Source organism: Neofelis nebulosa, chromosome 2, assembly GCF_028018385.1.
Source record: "Neofelis nebulosa isolate mNeoNeb1 chromosome 2, mNeoNeb1.pri, whole genome shotgun sequence".
NCBI lineage: Eukaryota > Metazoa > Chordata > Mammalia > Carnivora > Felidae > Neofelis > Neofelis nebulosa.
Window position 1 is genome coordinate 167040968 of NC_080783.1, and position 12145 is coordinate 167053112.

The window sequence follows — 12145 nt, forward strand, 5'->3', positions numbered from 1 at the left end:
TGAGTAGATGATTTTTTTTGGGGTGCTCCTTGAAATAGTAAAAAGATGCTGCCGGAATCAACATATCACTTAGATTTTCTCACTCTCGTTTTCTTTCTTTTGTAAAATATAGCCCCAAAAGGTGACCCGAATGTTGTACTTGCCCATTTTCTCTCTTTTTATGTCCCAAAGGAATTTGTTTCTTCTGATAAGCATTATGAATCGGTTTACTCAATAATCAAACTTAGGTTATTAGACATTCAGTTACTCACTTTTTGGTGCACCTGTGAAGTTCTTTCTGCCAGAATTCTTGACCACTTAGAGAAGACATACTTCCCCTTTTCTTCACAGAATGAGCCATTCTGTCTTTAGCAATGTCTGACATCATCATAGCCTATGGAAAGCAACTTTGTAAAATAGCAGATGGAAGATCTGAAAACATTTTAGTTAGTATAACACAGAGACTCATTCTAGATTAAAAAACACAGAATAGGGGCGCCTTGGTGGCTCAGTTGGTTAAACATCCGACTTTGGCTCAGGTCATGATCTCGTGGTCCGTGAGTTTGAGCCCCGCGTCAGGCTCTGTGCTGACAGCTCAGAGCCTGGAACCTGTTTCAGATTCTGTGTCTCCCTCTCTCTCTGACCCTCCCCCATTCATGCTGTCTCTCCCTGTCTCAAAAATAAATAAACGTTAAAAAAATTTTTAAAAACTACAAAAAACACAGAATAGTCTTCTACAATTTTTGAATGGGGATGTGCACTTTCCTTGAGAGTAATGAGTACATGTTGTTATTCTGATCAGTATAATTGGAAATATGATAACTCCTCTAACTTTTATCTATGCAATAGTATAATTCACATAAGCAGATATTAAGCTTCAGCTAAATGCTTAATAGCAGAAGAGGTTAAGTCACTGAGAAATGATAGCCTTGTGTGGAAGAAAGATATTCCATGTCAGAAAGCAGTATTTTTTATTGCCTCCCCCCCCCAAATTAATCCTGATAAAAGTTGGCTAACTAATATGTGTTGCTGTCGCTAGTACTTTAAAAATTAAAATTGTCTTCCCCAAAGGGTATTTTTTTCAAGCCAAAGAGATTTACTTTGTAAACAGCACACAGAACTTAACCTTAAGCAAAGTATTTTATTAGAAAATCTACTTCCTTTTCTCAAATGCTTGTCAAAAAGCTGCCAGTAGGAATGGATTCCCAGAATTTAGACTGTAGGTCTACTGCTCTATTGCCTACATAGAAATTTAGATAGTCATTTAAATTATTTTATAATCTGTAAATCTGAGAGCCCTAATAAGGAGACATTGTCCTAGACACTAAAAAGAACTAAAACAGAGTCCCTGCTTTCAAGGAGCTGGCAGTTGAGTGGGTAGGGCAGACAAGTATACAATCTAAAAACCTCAGCGTGATCAGCGGCAGAGTAGAGAGGCAAAGGGCACACAGATTTGGCAGAGGTATTGTGTGCTGGAAGGGAGGCGGTGAGGGGTGTGTGTGTGATTGTGTGAGTGTGTGCATGAGCGTGAGTATCCCTCTGTGGGTGTGTGCCTGTGTGGGCATGAGTGTGTGAGGCTGTGTGTATGAGTATCGATGTACATGGGTGTAAGTGTATGCCTGTGTGTACCCGTGTGTGCCCCTGTGTGTGTGAGCTATTGATTATCTGTGCACCCAAGTGAGTGTGTGCCTGTGTGTCTGTGTGTGAGCCTTGTGTGCTCTGTGTCTGTGTACTGAATGTGGGTGTGCGTCTTGTGTGTGTGCGGTGTGTGAGTGTGGACATCTGTGTATGCTTGTGTGTATAAGTGTCTGTGTGTATGTCTGTGTATATGACTGGGAGTGCCTACATGTGTCTATGCGTGTGGTAGGGCACACTGAACCTCATTAAGTGGGTCATTCAGGTTCTGATCCAAAGCGACACAGACAGACCTTGGTCTGCTCACTCGTTTCCAGAGTTGGGATCTAGAGGTCCGCAAGGGTGTGGCCGCCCAGTGTTGCCGGGCCTCAGTGCTGCAGAGGACTCATCGCTCTCAAGGAGCAGACCAAGCTGGCCAGCTCTGTACTAGGCATCACCCTAAAGCTCAGACATGCAGGAGGTCCGAAGGGGGGGGGGGGGGGTGGAGGGGGGGGGGACGAAAGGCCAAGACTTACTTCCAGTGATTTGGAGCCACTTTCTCCCATTTGTCGTGGGGAGGAGGGGTAGGCATCAGGGAGGCCAAGGCCAGCGCAGACAGGCCATTTGTTACCACAGGGCCCTCCCTCCTCGGCAACCCTCCCACCTGCTCTATCTTCTCCGCTCCCACCCCCAGGCGCCGCGGAGAGTGAGCGCTTACCCACAGCAGCGCTGGAGCCGCGGCTCCGTCAGGGGCCTCCTGGACCTCCCTCTCCTCCACTGCGGGAGCCTGCGGCGCACTGCGAGGCCCGCGTCTCCCTCCGCCTGCGGCCGCCCGCGCACTCCCCGTGTGCTCCGCGCCGGGTCTCCAGGGTGACTTCCTCAAACAGACTCCTCTGCCCGCCCGGGGAGGGGCATAGTAGCTGCGTGGTCCTCTGAGCTGCCCTAAGGATTAAGGATCTCATCGTCTCTGCCCAGCGGAGGACGCCCTGAGCCCGTTTGTGCCCCGGGGTGGCTGTGAGCTGGAGGGAACCGGTTCATCCTACGGCGAGGTCCTCTGGGACCCAAGCAGCAGCCCACGGAGCCCTCATCCAGGTCCCTTTTCCCTGAACGCCTGGGGCAGGAGTGCGGTTTCCTGGGGCAGGAAATCTGAGGCACAAAGAGAAAGTAGAGCCCCCCTTTGCTTCCCCAGATCCCCAGATCCCTGAGGCTCCAAGGTACAGATACGCCATCAGAGGGATAATTTGTTGAGAGCTAATATTTACCAGATACTTGGAAAACAGCTTCCGTTTTATTTAGTTGTCCCAACAAGTCTGTCAAGGGAAGGTTGTTAACCTTTTACAGATAGAGAAAATTGAGATTCTGAGATCTTAAATAACATGCGCAGGGCCTTGCAGCGTATGGATTTATCTCCTGTGCCTTGCAAATACGGCTCCTTCACTTTCCTTAACAGTTCTCTTCCCAACCTCTTAAAGTTTAAGAAGCTTTGAAATGGAGGCTGTTTGGGCTTGAGGAGCCACCTGCCGTATCTAATAGGCCCTTCGTCCTTAATTTCCTTAATAATTAACTCCAGGCTCCTTCCCTCAACCCAAAGCAAACAAACCAAACCCTTGAAAGAACCTTACATAGTGCACAATCACTGGAGATAGAAATAAAATAATGCCTCTAAGTCACTAGCTTGGCACATGTCCCTTGATTGAGTGCTCAGTGCAGTCAGCATTAGCTTACAATAGCAATACACTGGGATAACCGTAGAGCCAGAGAAAGATCAATAAAGTGTTCTGGTTCCATCCCAATCCCTATTCATAGACAAATAAGAACAGGAAAGGATTGTTTATTGAGTGTCTACTATGTAGTAGGCAGGAACTATTAGGTGACTGATAAAGATTATCTCATTTAAACTGTTCGTTGGCCCCATGATAAAGGAACATTAACTCCATTTTTTTTTTTTTTTTTTTTTTTTTTAAGATAAGAATGAAGAATCATTGAGTAGCATGCTCAAGCCTGTAGTTAAATCACGGAGCTGGATTTGTCCAACTCTAAAACTTTTGCACTGTGCCAAACCTTTCGCCCACTTTGCCCACCCTAAACATGCGACAGCACTTTCCAGAAATGTGATAAAATTTTAAGCGGCTACTGATAAAAGAGGTTCACAAATCAATTTATTTTTAGAGTTTTCATTTATTTTTCAGAAAAAAAAATCACATGTAAATAACAACTTACTCAGATATTTCATCTTGATCTCATGTATAATTAAACTTTGTTCTGAAACGGGAACGCTTGTTGCAGTAATGTGTCATGATAAATAATTGCATATTCAGGATTTGTGAAATGGGTGATCGGGAAAATTATGACAGAAAAAACATTTGTAAAAATCATTATTTACAAAAAAAATGATATCCACACCTTTTCTAACTCATAAGGCAAGTAACGTTAAAATGTTCTCATGATTATCTTCAATAAATCAGTACTACACATTCACGTCACCATTGCTCAACAGCGAGCTTTGCTGCAGCCAGCCCTTGCTTCTTTTGCTGTTTCTCTTCTTGAGCACAGCGCAGAAGCAGTAAAGCTTTCATCATAGACAAAGCAGTAACGTCTATGGGAATAAAAGTACTCTCTGTTGAATTACAACACGTAGGAAAAAGAGCCAGGCATCAACTTTTTAACAAGATTTTAAAAATATACTTGAGTATTTTAATCCACAATGTCTTTTATAAATATTTTATGCTCAAGGAATTTTGTGAAATTATATACTCCGTACAGGTCATAAAGAAATTCAGCTTACTGTTGCTATAAAGATCATGGGGGGAATTCTAAATAAAGGCTACCACCAACTGAAATTCAAGTATATACGAACAGCATTTTCCTTAAGAAAGACAACTGACTGAATTTTATTACATTTAGAAACACAGGAAAATTTCTGACATTCTTTTCCTAATCTCTCTTATTGTTAAAGTAAAAAAAAAAAATGGATGACACTTAGTAGGCATGAACATTAAAATCTGATCATTTCATTCATAGATTTTTTTTCGTACGGAAAGTGAAAAATTAAAAAAAAATTGTATATTGAAACCCAACAATATTCAAACAGTTAAAAAAAAGCCAGCTCTATAAATGACTGCTTAGCCTGTAGTGAAACTCTACTCGTAGATAAGATTAGCATATCATCATACCAACACTTGGCTTTTTCCAGAAAATGTATTCAACAGCAATTTTCCAACTCTCTTAAATTGAGAGAGAAACAGATCAGACAGGAGCCAATCTCTTTCATGCACATCCATTTAACAAAGCAAGAATTCAATACTGACCTGCAAAACCAGCACAGCTATAATAATTATCATCCTATCACCTCTCACAAGGAAAAGAAAACAATCTGGCTTTGGACCTTGGGACAGTGATCCCAGCGATAGTTATTTGGTGTATTATTTAAAATAGTTTAAAGTAATGATGTATGTATGAATAACACTAAGCATTAGTTTTGCCAAAAAAAGACAAAAGGTGGAGAAAATGTCAATGAAGTAATATACAGCTGAACAAATGAGATGGAATTAACATTCACATGATACACTCATTCGATGTAATATTTTAAAATGATAAATGGCTTGTCATCTATCAAGCTGATTCACAAACTCTGAATGAATTAAAAATTGAGCTATATTTAGGGAAGTGTAAAGTGATTTCAGCTTTATTCTGAATCGGTTTGTCCAGGAATTTTTTTAAAGGAATTTTGCTGATTTTGAGTAAAAACAATTGATTTCAAAATAAAGCATAGCAAAAAAAGAACTGGAAAATGCTTACTAATAGAGTGTACAGTTCTGCAAAATCCTTGCTAAATAATGTATCCCTCTCATTTAAAAAAACGTTTTTATATAGTTTCTAACAAGATTATGTAAAAATGCTGTCAGTGTTGAGATATCATGATTCAATTTCTTAAAGCTGTTTAATAAAATATTATCAAAGGTTGTCCATTAGCAGTAATTCCACTCTGTAAAGAATTTGGATTGTTTTCAACAGATGGCAGCCTGATGTGCTGGTCATTAGTACAGACCTTAAACATGATACTTAAAAAATTAATATACTAAAACAACTTCATTGTTTTATTTTGAATATTTTAGGGGATAAAGTTAAATTCACTAAGATATACTAATGAAACTTAAAATAAATACTAATTGATTTGAAATGGTAGGGATTTTTCAAAGACCCAGAAGCATCCTTTCAAAACATTCCTGGTTGTATTATTTGCAGTCCTTGAAGGATATGTAAGCTGGTGTTAAAAAGAAAACTTTTCTCAAGTTTCTTCAAGGTGTGTTTGGGGAAAAAAAAGTGTTCTTGTGATTTAATAACTTTCTTAAGCTTCATTAAAACACTGACCTTTATTATCAATGTCCGAGGGGTGGGGACTATGACATAGGATCATGTATTCGCAGGCCACTGTGAACATTTGTCAGAACCAGTAGACAGGACACAATTTGGAAAATACTGGAATATAGGTGAATGCAGTAGAAGTTTCCATTACTTATTTTTCTTTCAGGCATTAAGTGACACATAAAAATATATTTGCTTCTCATTGAAACATCTGTTCTTATAAGCTTAAAGATGTATTTAGAACAAGCAATCTACTATCCTAGGGATAGAAGGAGACAATCAAAAATACTATAAGTCAAAGGAAAAATAACTTTAGAAGTTATACGTGGAGAATAAATTATTATACTTATGGTGAATGTCAATAAGGAGGTGCCTTTCTCTCACAAGAATACTCGTTGAAGATAGAAATCAGATATTAAACATGAGGGATAATGAAGAAGTATGACCATGATCACCTTAATAGACCCGAAAATTTGACATTCCTTCAAGAAGAATATTTCAGTTTGAATTAGATATTAAAATTGCAACTCTAGCCTACAGAAGACGACAGAACATCAAAGCAATGACATAAAGAAAAGCTAGCGGGTTTTCGTTTGTTGTTTGTTTTTTAATATTTGGAGATTTAAATATAGGACTCCTACCTCATTTTTCCTCCATACACTCCATGCACAAAATATAATGTAATGGCGTCCATGTTTAATTCATGAGTGAGGGAATGGCATTTAGATGCTGTTTGCTAAATGGAAAAAAAAAAACCCACAAAAGAAGCAGGAAAATCCAATAAAGCCTCAAGACAGAAGTGCACATAGTAAAAGGTAGTGGGGAGGGGGGGGATCATCGGAACACTCTTTAATCAATGTAACATAGATTGATTTGTCCATTTGTATCAACAATTTAATTTGACTTATTTCAAGGAAACATCATTTTTACTTATATTAACTTTTGAAGCAATATTTAGAGATCACCCACCTTTTGATATCATAACAAAATTATACTTGCATTGAAAAAAATTGCTGGTCAAAAAACCATGTAGCAAAATGAATATTTTTAAACTGAATGGGATTTTGCTTAATGCATAATCTAAGGAAAAAGAAGGCTTAAAAAAATAGCAAACTCCACAACTCATCTTCTTAGTAGATATCTGCACATTTTACTGTGTCATTCAAATTTAATTGACAGTGTGGTTATTTCGGAAAAAAAAAATAAAGGAAAAATAAAAATGGTTGGTGCAACTCCTATAGAATGACACCAGTCCATGCTTATACAGCATCCAGTTCAAAGACGTACAAAATAAATAGGGTCAACTCACAAGTTACATATCTGTCTGAGTGTCTCTTGCAAGGAGGAGGACATTTATTAGGACTTTGTATTTGCAATGAGTGAGAACTTGCAGTCTCCCTACAGTTTCTCTTAGTCTTTTAAGACATTGATGAAAAGGACAGAAATATGAAAATGAGAGAATGAATTTCAAGCCACTTTGACACAGAGATAGCATAACAGGAGAACTCTAAGCAACTCTAGAAAAAGCCCTGAATCTTTTTTTTTTTTTTTTAAGATTGGAGAAAGTTAAATGGACTGAGTGAAAAAATAAGCTCACTAGAAAAGTGATATTTGACTTACAGTTAATGTCTAAAATCTGATAAAATGTCATAACTAAGAAGGACCTCAGAGACCTATTAGGGCAGTGATTCTCAAAATTTGGGTGCTTGTCAAAATACATATTACTAAATAGTATCCCTAGAGATTTATTCATTCAATGTAAACTTATTGATGTGCTACTATCTTCTAAGCTCTGGGGATGTGGTGGTGACTGAGCCAAAATCATTGTCCTTTAAATGAATGTTAATGCAAACAGTCCAAAAGTCATAATTTGAGAAACATACTCTTTTCCAACAATTTTGCTATTACAATTACCCATATTTTGATACTAATTTTTCATAGCACCTTTTAACCTTGGGATTCAAATGGAATATGTAGAATTTATTTCCCAGAATGAACAAGCAAAACTGGCCAGCGGCTCCCTCTGCAGTCAAGATAACTGGGTTACTTCCAGCTTCAGTGTCACTTTGGGCAAATTAATTAATCTAAGCCTCAATGTCATCATTTGTAAAATAGGAATTAAAAAGAGTACCTACAACATTTGGGTTGATATAAGGATTAAATGAGCTAATATCTATATTGACTGGTATATGGTAAGCACTCCAATAAGTATAAATTTTTATTATACATCAGTCAATCACTGTGATTGTACAAGTTTTCTTATGAACCCCCCCAAGTGGATCCATCTGAGTCTAGTAGAATCATGGAACTTCAGAGGTGGGAAAAATTTTATAGATTGTTGATATGTTATGATGGTGTTTAAATAGTGTTGGTTGGGGGGGGGGCACAGATTTAAACTGCTGAAGGAACTCATTCATGGCTTTGAACTGTTTTGTCTAACAGAATTCCATGTGCAACTTTAGTAGAAAAAAGTCCTGCTGTTAAGAAAAGCTTGAAAATCACTGGCAATCCCAATCCTTCATTCTAAGGATGAGAAACTGAGAAGGGTAGTGATTTGTCCAACATCACACAGCAGGAGTTAGTGGTAGAGTTAATGTAGTTACCAGGTTTCTTTAAAGAAGATTTAGAAATGACAATGTGTAAAATTATTGCCTCAAACACTTTGCAGATTAAGATTGAGTAAAAATACATAAAAACAAAAATAAAGCATCTGTATTTACTGAAAACCATTTGAAATGTTGACATTCTTTCTCTATAGGTTAAATATGTTCCCAAATACCATACAGTGACTTTTCAGTTTGGCTGTAAGTGTAGAGAAGAACAGAGCTCTAAAAATAATTAAAAATTTAATTCTTAGGAATTATAAATTCCAACTATGGTAAAATTCAGACTAATTCTTAATAAGAATTTATTTTAAAAATATCAAGAAAATATGGAATTTATTTTAAAAAGAAAAACATACTTTCCATGTTGTCAAAATAAAGCAATATCATTCATACTTTCTATCTTGTTAGAACAGAAACTTTTAAAATCATAAATCTCAGGAAATGGTGTTCTGGTTAATGAGAACTCTTGCTTTTTATTTTAACCCCTGGTATTGAAAATATTACTATATACTTGCCCATTTTGTTTAATTTTAGGAATTGATAATGAACCTGACTTAATGTTGTTGTTGTTTTTTTTCAATAGCAGAGACTCTTGCATTGTCTAGGATTATTTTTCCTAATGTGAATTCCTATTGTACAGTACTATAGATACAGGTATAACAGGTATAAACTATAAGTTTGAAAAAAAGCCCACCAGAATCTAAATCCCTGATATGAGTTTATTGTGTTATTCTTTGACCTATTTTCTGAAAGGAGAAGGGATGTATTCTCTAATGAGGTTCTGGTTATTGAAAGTTTAATAATTATGAAGCCAATGACTTCCATTCTGTTTCACAAAGCCTAATTAAGGGATCATAAGAGATCTCCATAGTTTTAAATTTAGTTCCTGGAAACATTTGAATAATGTTAGAAATTATTGTAATCTATGTTTTAAATTATATTTTTTACAATATCAACAAAATTACTCTGAAAGAAAACCCTTGTGCTTAATTACTAATTCACGCTAGAACTATATAAAATAAAATATAAAGAGCAAGACATAAGAACCAGTAATATTTACACATTTTTAATATGCTTTGTACTCATAATATTCAATATGTTTTCTCATGAATTACTTAAAAACGCATTTTTATATTTGTATGTTGGATAATTCTCAATTATCTTACCTACAACTATCTGCTTATTCTCCATTGGTTTCAGTGTTTGAAGTTTTCCCTATGTTTTATGGGAGTGAAAAGTTTGCATTTTCTATTTTGGTTTCAAAATCAAATTGACTATCTTTACTTAAAATGAGTATATTAATAATTTGTTCAAAAAACTTCAATACCAGACTATTTGGGGAGCCAACTGAGAGTGTTTGGATAGTAGGAATTCTTCTGAGGGGAAACAGACCTTTTTGAACATTCTCTTGGTAGCAAGCACTGATTGAGAAGTACAAATATTAATTTAAAAAGTTCCACTATAAACAATTGCCAGTCACAATCTCTTTTTAAAAGTAAGACTTACAAAATTTAATTTGATTCTAAAATTTAAAGGGCTAACGATTCTTTGTCAAATATAAGTGAATGTAAAACTTAATCAACTAATGATAAACATAGCAGCTTAATAATTACAGTTATTTAACAGTGTAACTTAGAATAAGAATTGGTTCATGTTTAAAGAAAGCTCTATGACTTAAAGGGAGTTTTATATTTTCAGATGGTAGAGGAGGGAGGTTTTACAACTGTGACCCACCCCTGAAGAAGTGCTTCTCCATTCTGAATCCCCCCAGTGTGAGGCCAGACTGAGTAATTACAGTTTTAATCACACCTTGCAACAATGAAATCATGACATAAATTTTTGATAACTCTCTTCCTGGTTCCCTAAGAGTGGCAACGATTTATAGTTACATACGATGAATCTTAGCCAAAAGGAAATTTATTGTACAATGTGGATAGAATCTCATAATCTCATTTATAAAGCTTTTTTTTTTTTCCTTCCCAAATGATATAAATGATGATGATTAAAATTTTCCTTCTGGACTTAAATAGGGAACTAAATTTTTTTTTTTCTGAGATTTCAATCTTAGTGTTTTGATTCCTGTAGGTAAAGAGAAAGATATGTGACCATTCTCCATGCTAGATGGGAGAGACTCTGTTCAGAGTAATTGTGCAAAAGCTGTTAACCAGTTCACCTACGGAAAGTTTTGAAATTTTAAAATCACAATTTTGGCTTTAGTCTGATATTATTCAGCAAATCTCCACATTTGCTAAACTGTAGAGAGGGGGGCAAGGTTAAGACTTGAACATCTTCTCTACTCTTGGTTAGAATTTCATATACTTAAACTTTAAATATGAATTGCTTTCCCTTTTTACACAAGTTATAAAAATAAGAGGTCCTGTTTACACAGTTTGCATTTTTATGAAATTTGCAGTTTGAAAAAAAAGCTTTTTAAAAAGTGGTAATTAATGCTTTTCTTGAATATGCTGTAACTTTAGAATTTTTTTTTCTGAAATAGTTTCTGAATTTAACCCACTAAATATTTGAAGATAGAATTTTTATTTAGCACTAGAATAAAACATACTAAGGATTGAAGAAAAGGAAGTGTTTTTTTTTCCTGGTTCCACTTAATTTTCTTTGTATGTGGCACCCCCTTTATGACAGCTATCAATATTATATTTAAATTTTATATATTGACAAAATGCAATCTACCTCTGTAAGCATTGTGCCATTCAACAGTACTACTATTAAATTTACATACCACAGTTGAAATTACATCCATTTCAGGAATGGTAAAATGCTAAAACTCAAGTGTCTAACTGCCTTACTGGAATGAGTACAATTTACAAATACAATAATTACATTTTAAAACCATTAACAATATTACACCTAGAAGTAAATACTGTAAGACTGGTCACCATGGTATTGTGTGAGGGAAATCATTGCTGAAAGTCACTGACATTTCCAGCAGATATATCCCGAGTGCAGATTTTGGTTTGTTTTCATCAAACCAAAATTAAAACCTGTTTCTCATACAACAGTTCTCCATTATATGAATCCTCCAAATCCTTGCATATGATTTTATTAGTTATCTGCCAAGTATTTTCCTGCAAAACAAAACATATCAACAGGTTACCTTCCATAACGTGATTATTATATGGGGGCAACATTTTTATTCTTCCTGCCCTACCACTAGAAGCTAATTGCTGCATCTTGAGGAGAGCAATACTAGTATCAAATATGCGCAATTTTTTAAGTTTTCAATTTCCCAGCCCAGCAAGTTGTCTTTTCACATTTCCGTGAATGAACCCTTTGCAGAGGTTCAGGTTTTAGGATAGGGTGGAGGATTTGTTCCCGGATGTGGGAACCCAACTTGTTACAAGAATAGTAACCATATAACCTGGGTCATTTTTTGACAGTGAAAGGGCTATAACTGATAATTACACGAGTATAGCAGGCATAAAAACCAGCAAGTCATTGATATCTTGTTATCCCAGCAAGTCATGGATAAGTATAATCACCCTAGTATTGGGGACTCCTTTGCCAACCAACTATTATATATGCCAAAAACCTGTCTCACGGCCATTGCAGCTCATGGGCAA

The 12145-nt window shown here is 36.3% G+C and overlaps 2 protein-coding genes across 26 annotated transcripts in view; both read right to left on the reverse strand.

Annotated features, from left to right (window-relative positions):
* DYNLT5 (dynein light chain Tctex-type family member 5) overlaps positions 1 to 2404 on the reverse strand; it is a 43869-nt gene extending 41465 nt beyond the window's left edge. For both annotated transcript variants that reach the window (XM_058717057.1, XM_058717056.1), the window contains exons 1-2: positions 2312 to 2404; positions 252 to 373 (exon numbers count right to left, since the gene is read on the reverse strand). In XM_058717057.1, the coding sequence (XP_058573040.1) occupies positions 252 to 370 (119 nt within the window). In that variant the 5' untranslated portion in view covers positions 371 to 373; positions 2312 to 2404. The remainder of the gene's footprint in view (positions 1 to 251; positions 374 to 2311) is intronic.
* A 1347-nt stretch (positions 2405 to 3751) lies between these two features.
* The window catches only part of SGIP1 (SH3GL interacting endocytic adaptor 1), a 205055-nt gene continuing 196661 nt past the window's right edge, over positions 3752 to 12145 (reverse strand). For all 24 annotated transcript variants that reach the window (XM_058717059.1, XM_058717060.1, XM_058717065.1 and 21 more), the window contains one exon: positions 3752 to 11650. In XM_058717059.1, coding sequence (XP_058573042.1) covers positions 11628 to 11650 — 23 coding nt within the window. In that variant the 3' untranslated portion in view covers positions 3752 to 11627. The remainder of the gene's footprint in view (positions 11651 to 12145) is intronic.